The sequence below is a fragment of the Phyllostomus hastatus genome, unplaced genomic scaffold (genome assembly GCF_019186645.2).
Source record: "Phyllostomus hastatus isolate PE091 unplaced genomic scaffold, TTU_PhHast_1.1 phas_scaffold_12, whole genome shotgun sequence".
Lineage (NCBI taxonomy): Eukaryota > Metazoa > Chordata > Mammalia > Chiroptera > Phyllostomidae > Phyllostomus > Phyllostomus hastatus.
This window is the reverse complement of record NW_025334007.1, coordinates 4,546,392-4,560,426: the sequence shown is the minus strand read 5'-3', so window position 1 is coordinate 4,560,426 and position 14,035 is coordinate 4,546,392. Positions and strand designations below refer to the sequence as shown.

Sequence of the window (14,035 nt, the reverse complement as noted above, 5' to 3'; positions counted from 1 at the left end):
AAATCTTTGCAAAAACCAAACCTAATTATTTCTCAGCACAAACTCCAAACTCTTTGCACTGGCTTATATGACTTGCAGCCTGGCTCTTGCTCACCTCACCAGGCTCAGTTCCTACTGTTCCATTATAACCACTCTTTAATCCAGACACACCAAATCATCTGTAATTCCTCGAACACGCCAAGTTGTTTCATGCCTTCAAGCCTTTGTGCATACTAATCCCTGAGATAGCCTTTCTGAAATTGCCAAAGTCTTACTCATTCTTTAAGAGAACCAAGTATCACAGTTTATGAGATCTTGTTTCTTTGACACTGCGGCGGTAGTACATTAAGTCTTCGTAGTACTCACTACATTGATTGCCAGCTGTTTACTTGCATGTCACTGGACTGTGAGGTGCTGAGGGCAGGGGATAGGTCTCATCCTTCTAGCAAATTCCCTAACACATTCTCTCAGAACTTTTTCCAGGCTACTGGTTGACTTTGGTTAATGATTAATGGTTTCGCCTATTAAATATTTTAAATCTACTTGTAGACTACCAATTATGCAAAGCTAGAAACATTGGCTTTCAATCATTTTAAATTTTAATTTTGTGGAAAATTTCTTTGTTTCCCAGTATAAAGCTAAATGCTTCACTGGAAAGGGAAGCTGGGGTTTTCCTCTTTTATTCTCAACACTTCTAACACCAGATGCATGCGGTCTTTCCCTCACCAAGGAATTTTGCCACGCTGACTGGATGTCCCCACAATTCAGCTTGGTTCTAACACCATCTACCTGGCGTTAGCATCAGTTCCTACAGGTTAACAGCTCAGTCCCACATGATCGTCCCTACAATTCACAAGCCAATTGCAAGTCCAGGTTGTCACCCATGCTTCTTACTGACCAGCCACAAATCAGAGATTCCCAAACCTCCCTCCTGGGATTTAGTCATTTGCTAGAATGCCTCACAGACCTCAGGAAAACAGGTTACTTACTATTGGTGACTTATTACAAACGGCATTCCAAAGAAGACAAATGAACGGACAAATGGAAGAGATGTGCTGGGCAAGGTATGGGAGGGTGGAGACAGAGCTTCCCTGCCCTCTCCCAGTGCACCGCCCTCCCAGCCCCTCCCTGTGTCCCCCAACCTGGAAGCTCATAGATCATTTCGTTCAAGAGTTTTTAGAGCTTAATCTCCAGCACCTGTCCTCTTAACCCTAAGGTCTGTGGGTGGGACTGAAAGATCCAACCCTCTGATCACTTGGTCTTTCTGATGACCTGCCACATCCTGGGGCTATCTAGGGGCTCTGAAGGCAGCTAATTAGCGTAAACCCAGTAGTGATCAAAAGGGGCTCCTTATGAATAATGAAAGACAATCATGTCACTCAGGAAATTCTAAGAGTTTTAGGAGATCTGTGTCAGAAGCCCGAGACAAAGATCAAATATGGGTTTTTTTTTTATTATACCACAACTCTGCTCTGGCCATTTGCATCATGTCATATTAGCATGAAAAACAGTAAGAATGGAAGTCAAGTTGCTGCTTAAACACCAAAGCATCTTGGCTGAATAAGGAGGATAACTTTGGGGCCATGGTTCCTGGGCACCAACACAGAGCTGAGAGGAACCAACACCTCTGAGCTCTGGTGGCGGGCCAAGCAGATTTTTACTTCAAATCACAATTAGTACTCAGACCAGAGTTGTCCTTGCAATCCACCTGAGAGGTTTAGGTGGGTTCAACAAGTTGCCCAAAGCTGCACAGATAGTAAGCAATGAAACTCAAATGCTGGAAGTTGATGGCTAAGTAAGTAGACAAATAAGTCATCAGGCGCTTGCCAAATGACAAGTTCTCTATAAAACCTTGAATCTGGTGTTTTAATTTTCTCTTTATTCTCACTGTGTGGCACCATGCCTGACACATTATCAGTGTTCATTGAATGTCCAGAGACATAAATAGCTCACAGAAATGGTGCACTTTATTAGAAAACTTCCTCTGGTCCCAACTCTTTCAAAGAAATCTCTGAACGTGATTTTTCTTTTTGTGTATTCTACGTTATAAACCTATTCTGGGGAATCAGCAAGGAGTAACATGGGACACTAATTTAAAGAAATGATTCTGTAGAATCTGTCTGGATTGGGTTGTCCTTATATAATACATTAGAATGTTTCTCCTGTCTGACAACCTGGACCGCAGGTTCCAACCCAAATGGATGTGGGTCTGTAGAAATCGTGACTTTGCGATGCTTTTATACTAGACTGTTTTCTGCCCAGACTCACTGCTAACCTCTCTTCTTTTTTTAAAGGATTTATTTATTTATTTTTAGACAGGGGAAGGCAGGGAGATAGAGAGGTATCAATGTGTGGTTGCCTCTTGTATGTCCCCTAATGGGGACTTGGCCTGCCACCCAAGCATATGCCCTGACTGGGAATCGAACCGGTGACCCTGTGGTTCACAGGCCAGTGCTCAATCCACTGAGCCACACCAGGTAGGGTGACAACTTCTCTTCAGGACAACCAATACTATGAGAGTTGAGCAGCCTTATTCCTGTCCTTCCATTATGCTTAATAGGTCAGTTATATTTTTCTACTTCTGTGTTGAAATTGCCAATTTTAGCATAAACTCAGGCTTCTCATTTTCCTGACCTAAATTTCTTTTATTCTTTTTACTGTTCTGCATACAAAACTTCTGTTGAACTTTTTTTTTCAAGCCAAGCCTGTATATAATACAAAAAAATTTCCAGCAAATGAAAAGTATGCAAATGGTTTCACAGAACCAAGCATCGTTTAGCTGGGTGACAAGAGAGAACCCTGTGGAACAAGGCACAATGCTGTAACATTAATTAATCAATGGTCTCTCTCTCTCTCTCTCTCCGCTCTCTCCTCTCGCCTCTCTCTCTCAACACACTGCCTCGGCAGCACTTGCTTTTGGTTCACGCCAGGCTCAGGCTACCATATTTATTCTGCTTCCTTACAGGAACTCCACTTACTGTATGAAAGTATCCATCTCACTGACAGTGGGTGAAAATGACACCGGCCTCTGCTACAATTCCAAGATGAAGTACTTTGATAAAGCTGAACTTAGCAAAAGCAAGGAAATTTCATGCCGTGACATAGAAGATTTTTTACTACCAACCAGAGAACCTGAAATCCTATGGTATAAGGTATGGACTGTGAATAATTTTATGGCTTCTACATAGATGAATGTCTCACTCTTGGGCAAGTTGGAGAGGAATTGTTCATGGGTACGGTACAGTGTACCTCTGCCTTCCTAAAATACTACAGCAAGTTGTGCTGGTCATTTTAAGTCTTCAAACCAGTGGCTTTGATACATGCTAGTTAATATTTGTATTGGTAGTTCATTGTAATAAGCTGTTGTACTTATATTTATATCTAGCTTATACCTACAGTGCCTTCAAGTTTATTATAATCTGCATTGATGATTTCAGGAACTCCAACTAAAATTCACTTCAGAGCTCTTCATGTAAGCACTCCAAAATGTCCCCAAACAAGGAGAAAAAGGCTTAATTTGCTTGAATGATAAAATGGTACAGTGGTTTTATTGAAATGTTCTGTTTAATGGAAGTATCTTTGTGCATATCCTAATCCTTTTCATATTCAAGCATGTATATTTTTAAAATGACATCTGATGAAAATTTATAGCATTATAAAAATAGTGATAGACTAACTTTTTTCAAAAAGCAATTACGACCTAGAATAAACCAACCCTGCCCTTATCACATCATTGACTTTGATTGAATTTCAAGATTTGAACATGTGCTTCAGCTCATTTCTGTAGCATAAATGATATTTTTGTTATGGAACGTATTCAAGGCTATACAATATAAGTGCTATGAACATTAGTCAGGAATATTTTATCCGTGGTTTAAAGATTCCTAGTGTAATATTTGCATTGTCTAACTCTCTGGATTAGGAATTTAGGAAGCTGGACCTCTTAGTAACTGGATCCACTAATGTCAGTATTCAGAACATGAGCCCCCAGAATTGATTAATCATGAATTCAAACCTTGTTAGAAATGAAACAGGAAACAAATCTTGAACAACTTTTAAGAATTTTGCCGAAGTTAGCAATGCTTTTCTCCAAGTAAGACCTTTTTTTTAATTTTATGTTTTTATTTTTTATTGCTGAAACTATTACAGATGCCCCCCTTCCCCCCTTTGCCCCCTCCACCCAGCCCCAACCCTCTTCACCACACTGTTGTCTGTGTTCTTGGGCTATGCATGACGCATATACATTCTTTGGTTAATAAGACTTAATTATGATCCTTGATAACAAGCAATGGAGGATATGGAACAGCAAGGGAATGGTTAAAATTTGTGTCTATTTTTCCCTTGAATGCTCATCCTAGACCATGTTAAACAGCCCTCAAATATTAGCCCCACTGATTTCTGTTCCTGTGCAGATGAGTTTTATTTTTGTCTTTTTAAGTCATGTGAGTATCTCTCAATCTGACTCCCTCTCTCTGTGGTCTGGCTGCTTTCCACAGGCAAATTCAAAGCAAGCCCTGATGATGGTTCCAAAGGGCACAGGTATTTCAGGAGTTTGACCCAAGGTCTCCACAAACAAATGCTCTTTAGTGCCTACGTGTGTATATTCAGCTTCTAGATAGGCAACTTCTTTGCTGTTTGCTAATTTGCTGAAACCTTAGAAACTATGTGCACGCACACACTCTCATGTACTCAGATTTGTAAATGGCTGGCCTCACATTGGGTCCTCATCATGTTTCCACTATCACCCCAGTCATTGTGACCTTAAGCTTCAAAGTCCATAACTAGTGCAGTGATGGGTGGAGATGCAGTCTACACAGATTTTAAAAGTCTTGTGATATTTCAGATTATTTTCCCATAGCCACAGGGATATGTATTCCATACCTTCAGAGCACAATTTAAGCAGTTTTCACACCGTGTGCAACTAATGCAAGGATATAAAGTGTATATTTTGGTCTGAAATAACTGCATAATAGTCCCCCAATTATACGAAGGCATTGAGCCACATAATCAAAATAATGGTCCGCAAAAATTTAATTTAGCAATAAGTTTCTTTTTAGAAATAATATTACCTCTACATAGTGTCAAAGGGTTTGAAAGCTATTTTATCCTCATTCCATTGATTGCAAATCTGGACAGAGGAAGTAGACTTCTGTTTTGGCAAAAACAGAAATCTCCTGAGCCAGCATCATTATAATCCAAAGCTTAATTCAGGGACCACATTTTGGTAGAACTACAAACAATGAAAATAGACATTTACAGAGCTTAAAGACCTTTCCTATAAATATTACTAATTTATTTCATGGATTATACAATGCGCATGTTCTGAAGTGATTCAACCACTTCTAAAACACACAGTCAAATATTTGACATTGAAATTGAAGCATTTTCATCTAGAGAATTATGTTTTTCTGCATTCCACTAAATTTATTCTTTTTGTTTTTTATGTTATCAATATCAAGGTGTTTAATTTCTCAGTCATCAAATGTGGAGTATTTGCTTCTAAGAAATAATATCAGAAGTTATCTTAACAAATGTCCCTTTTTACATCTAATAAATTAATACATATCTCAGTTGGAGTCACTAATCTTAGGAGTTAATAAAGCAACTCTTGCTGAAAATACTTTTTTTAAAAAATTGAGGTATATAATTTTTCAGAGATGTGGAGAAGGTATGAAAATCTTTAGTATTAATTCCAAATTATTTAACCCTTGTGAAATATAATTTTAGAAGCCTTTAGTTTAATTATTTTAAGTACTTTATCTTTAGTTGCTATACATATAGAAATATGAATACTACATATAAAATATATAAACATAAAATATTACATATTTATAAAACATATAAATACTATATATATATATGCACCACAAAAAATTTCTTTATGCAGGAATGTAGGACAAAATCATGGAGGCCAAGCATTGTATTCAAAAGAGACACCCTGCTTATAAGAGAAGTCCGAGAAGATGACATTGGAAATTACACGTGTGAATTAAAATATGGAGGCTTTGTTGTGCGAAGAACCACTGAACTAACTGTTACAGGTAAGCCCAGTTTTTAAGGTTTCATTTTCAAGTAATGCAACTACCATCTGAAGTTTTGTTTTTGTGTTGCATGTTGATTTTTTAAAAAAATCTATGCAGTGAAAGAAGTATTTAACCAAATGCTAAGTGGATTCCTATAGGTGAAATTTATTTCTCTTTGCTTTTAAATCATCTTGCGCTTCAATACATTTTAAATATTAAAGAAAATATGCTTATGGAATTATACAACTATTAGCTTTTGAAAGTACTTGAAATAATTAGTTTATAATTTCAGGAAATGATGTTTATATTTTGTAATGGTATCATTTTCACAAACTTTCTGGAGTGTGAGATGGACTATATGAAATCTACCTTTGTCTTCCTGTCTTGCTACAAAAAGTGCTTTCTGTTTATCGCTGTACAATGCTAATGTATGTGTTCTCATGAACTTGAAAATAACAATTTCAGGTACAATAGTGAATAATTATGTGAGATACAATACACGGAGTCATTCCACATTTGGTTGCTAAGTTAGAAGGTCAGAAGAACAAAAGTCACAGCACTGTCTGTAATCAATGAATCTGTGCCTCCCTAGTCACATGACCTTGTTTGAGTCACCAGGATCTTCAGAATATCAGTTTCCTCATACATAAATGGTGATGATAACATTTACATTGTATACTCCAAAGAGTTTTGGCAAAGATCAAATGAGGTAAAGTAATATGCATAAAATTAATTGGAAAAATACAGAATGGTATCCAAATGTGCATCATTTTGGTCATTTTTACATCACGTGAAGTATTGTGCTCACCCCCTTTTCTATTTCTAGTGTACTCATCTAAAAACGCTTTCAAGGGAAAAAGGGAAAACAAACAAGTGCAATATTAGCAAGTTAAAGACATTGTTCTCATCTTATTGAAAGAGATTCTTTTTGGTGACTTTTTATACAATCATATTTATGAAACATATTAAAAAGTATAAAAGGGTATCAAATACTTCAAAGAGATTTTTGAATGTTAACTCACATAAAATCTTTTTCCTGCTTATGACAAGTACTTTGTACTAGTCTCCTTCACCTTATAATAATCGTCTTTTCTTTTACATCTTTACTTGTGATATAGTTTGACTTAAAAACTAAATCTGGTTTCATGAAATTTATTTGGTGAATAGTGGTGATTAAGTAAATAAGGTACTTTTTGGTAATGGTAATACCTTTCATAAATATTAGACCCAGTAAATAACTGATACTTGCAATATATGATACACTAGAATAATAAGCCCACATTCAATCTTGTATTATGTACCTATGGTATACACACGTATAATTTGCTCTAGTTTGGATTTTAGTTCTGCTGTGTGTAATAGGTGTGTGTAAAAAAATAAAATTCACACATAACCACTTTACCTCCCTATATGTTTAATGGGACAGTGAAAAATATACCTGTATGTACTTGGGTTTTCTTTGAAATAGATGTTGAGTTTTTATTATTTTTTCTCAATCTATACTGAAGTAATTTTTCCAAGGAGTATGTATGGTGACAAAAGAAGTTAAAAATATAATGAAAACAACATATATTTTGAAAAGAAAGTAGAATTCATTTTTAGTCTTTACTCTTTGGAGTATAAGGTAAGATATGGTAAAGACATCTTTCCACTTTCTAGCAATACTAAGATAGTAAACCACTATCTAGGAAAAGGAGATTGAAACACAATCTCCTGGAAACTAAAAACCATTAAGTTGTTCCCCAATGGGAAGACAACTTAAATAAGGCTATTTTGTATAACCAATAATAGAATCGTTTTCTCCTCGATGCTACCCGGAGCTACTATACTTTTGTAACTTAATTCCTCCCGAAATATCTTTTTTATATGAAAAGGAGGAATAGTTATTTCATGATATCCAGGAGGAAGTTAAGGAAAGTTTTCATTCCACTCATTATCATGAACACCTCTAACTTAACTAGCCTTACTGGAGACATTGATTTGAACAAATAAGTATAAAAAGCAGTGTTTGACTATAATAGGAAATTTTGGGTGAGTGGGAGCACTTCATGCCCCAGAATTAAAATAGTGTCATTGAAATGCATTTTAAGTATTAACAAATCTACTGACAACATATACTTATGTCTAACACTGCTGTTAATGATGTGGCACTATAGCAAACACATCTACTTTACCTGTGGCCAAACTAAAGAACAATTCTCACAACCCACATTGTATTTCTCAGTAAAGCAACAAAGGTGGGTGGTTCTCTTGATAATTAGTCACTGTTTTGTGACTTGGTTTTCTGCGCATCATGATCTTATTATACTTAATGTAAATAATACACAAAACATGGTATCCTTTAGTTTTAGTGGATTTTCCATAGTAGCTGATAATGAACAGATATTTTGAAGTGTGTTAGAATGTTGCTTTTAAATGCAAAAGAAGGAATCCTATATGTGAAGTAAAAAAGACATTTCTGGATAAAATGGCTAAATGTGCAGGTAATATGGTGCAATTTTATGGCAAATCCTTCATTTATTTATTCATTTTTAATATATTTATTGATTATGCTATTACAGTTGTCCCATTTTTTCTCCCCTTTATTCTCCTCCACCCTGCACCACCCTCCACCAGCATCCCCCCTTGTAGTCATGTCCATGAGTCGTATATGCAAGTTCTTTGGCTTCTCCATTTCCTATATTATTCTTAACCTCCCCTGTCTATTTTGTACCTACCAATTGTGCTTATTTCTTGCACCTTTTCCCGCATTCCTCTCTCCCTACTGATAACCCTCCACGTGATCTCCATTTCTGTGATTCTGTTCCTGTTCTACTTGTCTGCTTAGTTTTTTTTTTTTTTAATGTTCAGTTTTTTATAGCTGTGAGTTTATTGTCATTTTACTGTTAAGTGTATGTGTCTACTTACATTCTGGAAAATGATAAACCTGCCCAGCACTTTCGGTCTACTTTAAACATTATAAAGTATTAAAAAAATTAAGATGTTTCAGCGTCATTTACATCCTGCACCCTCTTTTCTAAGCTTCAGCCACACTGAAGTTTGTACTATTTCCAAGTCCTCTGCGGCCAAAGCCTTCCTCAGGCTGTGCTCCCTCTGGAATGCTTTCTCCACCCCTAGTCACAGGGCTGGCTCTTACCCTTTCTGTTCTTTTACTTCAATTACCATTTACATTCTTACCCTTTCTCCAAGGCACAGTTAAAACGTTTCCTCCGTTTTGAGGCCTGTGGTGTCTTATGCCTTCAGAGTATTTTTAGAATCTTTATTGCAGCACTTAGCACATCATGTTAGAACTATTTGTTGACATTCCTGTTTGTCCACAAGAACATGAGCTACTCAGAGTCAAGGCCAATCTATTTGTTAAGAAGCATTTTATTTTAGAACAGTGTTACATTCATAGAAAAAATCATAAAAATAGTAGGGATTCTCTATACCCCACAACCAGTTTCCCCTATTATTAACAACTACCATTAGCATGGTACGTTTGTTACTATCAATGAACTAATACTGATACATTATTATTACCTAAATCCATACTGTATTCAGATTTCTGTAGTGTTTACCTAATGTCCCCTCTGTCCCCAGATCCCAGCAGGATACCCTATCACATTCAGTGGCCGTGTCTCCTCAGGCTCCTTTTGGCTCTGTTTCTGACTTTCTTTGTTTTTGATGATCCTGACACCTTTGAAGAGGACTGCCTAGAGTGTCTGTAGAACATCCTACAGTTGTGATTTGTTTGGTGTTTTACTCACTATTAGACTTGGGGCACATATTCTCGGAAGACCACACAGGTAAAGTCACAACAAATCATACCATCAACAAAGCATATCGTCATTGATGTTGACCATCACCTGAGGCAGCGTTTGTCAGGTTTTGCCATTGGAAAGTTACTCTTTTTTCCCACTCACCAAACTGTACTCTTTCTTTTTCTTTTTTTAAAATTGTTGTTCAAGTAAAGTTGTCTCCATTTTCCCACCACCACTACCCACCACCCTAGCCATCCCCACCTCCCTTTCCTGATTCCACCCCCACTTGGCTTTGTCCATGTGTCCTTCATAGTTGTTCCTGAAAACCCTCTCCCTTTCCCCCAGTTATCCCCTCCTCTCTCCCTTCTGGTTACTGTCAATTTGTCCTTTATTCCAATGTCTCTGGTTCTATTTTGCTGGCTTGTTTGTTTTGTTGATTATGTTCCAGTCAAAGGTGAGATCATATGGTATTTGTCCCTCACGGCCTGGTTCATTTCACTTAGCATAATGCTCTCCAGTTCCATCTACGCTGTCACAAAGGGTAGGAGCTCCTTCTTTCTTTTCATAGTATTTCATCATGTAAATGTCCCACAGTTTTTGACCCACTCATTTACTGATGGGCATTTCAATTGCTTCCAGCACTTGGCTATTGTAGATTGTGCTGCTGTGAACACTGGGGTGCTATACTCTTTAGAAGTAATTCCCTTCAGTGCACACTTAAGTAGTAAGGAATTGTGCCCTCATATCTTTGAAAGCAGAGTATCTGCATAAATTATTGGGAATCTTTCTGCATAGGACATATATCTATTCTCCCATCTTCATCTACTCATTCAATCATTTATTTATATCAATAGGGACTCAGACATTTTATACTTTGGTGTATAATGCGTAATCACCTGATTTATTTTGTTGCTCAGACGGTTTTTGCTTTGGCCCTTAGGAGCCCCTTTAGTTGAATCCTTTGTCCCTTCGATGCGGCTCCATCCTACGCACGCACTTCCTTATTTGGGGGCTGTACAATATGCTTCGGGATCACCTTTCACTTTCCCCGCTATTGTCCTAGAATCAGATTCCCCCCCCCCCCGCCCCCCCGCAAAGAGCCCTCTTTTGGGGGAATTGAAAAATACTAGAAACTGAGACCTGGATACTGAGAGTACTCAGTTGCTGCTGGAGTACAGTTGATTCTAAAACTTCTCAGTTCACAGAGCAAGGAAATATAAGCCCATTAACCCAGGTATAGACATGCACCAATAAATATTTATGTATGTAACCATCTGTATGTATATTGAACTAAACATGAATTGAGACTGATTTCTCAACCCTGATTTGTTACCATTGGAATAATTCTAGTTAGCCTCTTCCTCTTGCTTTTCTGTAACCTTCCTGTCCAATAGTGAGAAACCTGCTTCCCACCCTCTTCCAAACTTTACGTAATTGTTCACTTTCAATGTAGATGTATAATGAGATCAGAATTGGCAGCCTGTACTCCTGTGAGAAACAACTTTATTAACTAGAGAATAGTGCTTATATATAGTTTCTTTTGTCTTAAAAACTCCACTCATTTCCAGTGTTACTTAGGGTAGCACCTTTCCCCCATCCCTTCAGTGAGCTCGCCTCATATATTTGTAATATAGTTACATTGCCCCATCACACTTGCATTCCATCCTGGGATCTTCCATCCTCCTAAGTGATGTCTTTAAAAAATCACATCCATTAAAGTTTGTAGGAGAGGAAAAATAATTTTTTCTACCCTCTGAGTTCTTGGCTGAGACCCTCTGTAAGGTAAGTCAGATTAAATAGAGAAAACAAAAAAATTTATTAACATGTATACTTCGCATATACATGTGAAGAGACCAAGGAAAACGGTATGTCTTAGAGATGGCCCAAGTGGAAAACATGAACATCCAGCTACTTACCATGTTATCCAATGAACCTACCTCGGTGAAGACACGATATTACTGGCAACAAGAAATCCTCTGCATACCTTCTGAATACAAACCCCTTCTTCCCCACTGTGCATTATGTTACCACTACTGTGACTTTCATATATTTATTTTCTGGTATCTTTTTGTAAAGTTATACTAGCTTTATAACTTTGTAAAGTAAACCAGCAAAATAGTTAAAATTTTGTTTCCTTCTGAAACATAAATTTGGACCCACCCATTGTGTCTATTGACTTGCTTACTCCAAATTTTAATTTGTTTCACAAATATTCTACAGCACAGGTGGCAAACACAAGGCCTGTGGGCTGAATCCGGCCCTCCACCTTGTTTTATCTGGCCCAGCACCTTGTTTCTACCCGGCGGCAGTGCTGAGCCCTCGCTTCACTGTTAAGGAGCAGTTACATGTATACAGTCCTAAAGTTACATTCAGCCCTTTGAAAGCAACCGCCAGGCTGAGATGGCCCCTGGTGAAAATGAGTTTGACACCCAGGTTCTAGGGGATATATGCATCAGATATCCACTACTTCTAAATGTTATGATTTCTTAGAGCTTATAAAATGTGCTTTGATATTCATAAAATTCTGTTGTGAGTTGTATATAAACTTAATTAAAGTATGAAACAAACCAAAAAGAAAAACCAAAGACACTTTTTCTTCAACATTGCTAAATAAAAATATTCAAGTTTGTATGGCTATAAATTGCCATATCCTAGAATTCCTTATGCTAAACTCAAGCTCAAACCCCGATTATAGCTTTAACACTAAACCTCTGCCAAATTATCTGCAAGAATGTGGATATAGAGAAAATGTCATGTCCAGAAATGGTACATAAGAGACCTAGTAATTTCAAAATGAATAAAACAGCTTGGCTCTTCTTACAATATGAACTTTAGACAAACGCTACAAACATTAGTTTTGGTACATATTTTTGTATTTGTTACATTTAAGAAAAAATACACACTATAGATTTTCCCCAGAAGTATTGATCAAATTATATGACATTCACTTTTATCTGTTTAATTATTTTTCCTTCTAGCCAAAACCTTTTTCATAATTTTAAAAAGAAATATTCATAACAAAGTAACAACCATATTTTCAGCATAAACTTTAAAAATGAGTCAGACCACTTAAAAAACCCATTTAATTTCTAGTACTAGATCACAGAGTGAAGTAATAATAAGAAAATGGATTGTGACAATGTTAGAGCAAGAAAAAAAAATCCCAATAAAATGAGTCAGCAAGAACAGTGAGGAAGGGAAAACTGACTTGAAAAAAGAAAAATGAATGAGATGATTGCTACTAGGATGTGATGGTGTTAGTAGCATTTTTATATTTGGCCTAACATTTGTAATGGAGTTAATGTAGCAATATAGTTAAACTATTTTCCTTAGGGAGAATTTATGCTCTCAAAAGATACATCTTCTTCCTTTTTTATGTATGAGGAAGCTGAGGCAAAGAAAGGTTAAGTGGCTTTATCAAGGCCACAAAGCATCATGGTGACAAATTTAGGAATAAAATTTAATTTCCTGAATTTCAATTTATGATTTATTCCACTGGATAATTAATAGGAAGGCATTGTAGTTTTCATATTAGCTCAACTGATCACTATGAAAGATTTATCTTTTAGGTTCAAGTGAAACACATTTTACTATGAGACCTTTAATTCTTTTGTCACTGATGTAATTAAATGGTAAATTTGTGGTCTAGCCTAGAGGTGGAGTGATTACTTTTATTTTTTCTCTATTTCTTTAAAAAATGGAACCTTTTATCTCCCCCATTAAAAAGTATTTTTTGTTAACTTATTTCAGACACTCATGTGTGTTTCACCGTTACTTAACAAGAATCGATGAAACTGATAATAGGCGCATATCTTTCCAGACTTTATTGTGTCTGTTTAGCAGTGTGCTAGAATTAACAACCTTCACATATATTATTTTTGATAAAATGCAGTATATTTCAGCCTTAGCCATTTTTACAAGTAAACATCTACTATATTCTGCAACTCAAAGATCATTTATTCAAATATTTGAATTAAAAGAGATTAAAGCTGATCAATATGGTGAAACTGAGATTAATCAATTTGGCCATTTAATCTTGATTTAGAGGAAGTCCCTAGAGGAAAGGTCTTCTCTTGGGAGTAATTTCTGTTGATAACTTGCCTGACACTAAGTACCTTAATTTATTGTTTAATCTCTCAATATATTGAATGAGTTGCCCAACTGTATGAATCAAGGAAACATTTAATGTCAAAGTGTGATAGCTTTTAATGAAAAGCATGATGTTTTCACTCTTAAGCAGAAAATGTATACGTTTTAGAATATATCAATAGCAAAATTGAGATGTATCAC

At 36.4% G+C, this 14,035-nt stretch overlaps 1 protein-coding gene across 1 annotated transcript in view; it reads left to right on the top strand.

Moving 5' to 3' along the window:
- Positions 1–14,035, top strand: part of IL1RAPL1 (interleukin 1 receptor accessory protein like 1) — a 582,852-nt gene that overhangs the window by 81,618 nt on the left and 487,199 nt on the right. Inside the window, exons 3-4 of the mRNA XM_045855844.1 lie at positions 2,945–3,131; positions 5,867–6,020. Coding sequence (XP_045711800.1) covers positions 2,945–3,131; positions 5,867–6,020 — 341 coding nt within the window. The remainder of the gene's footprint in view (positions 1–2,944; positions 3,132–5,866; positions 6,021–14,035) is intronic.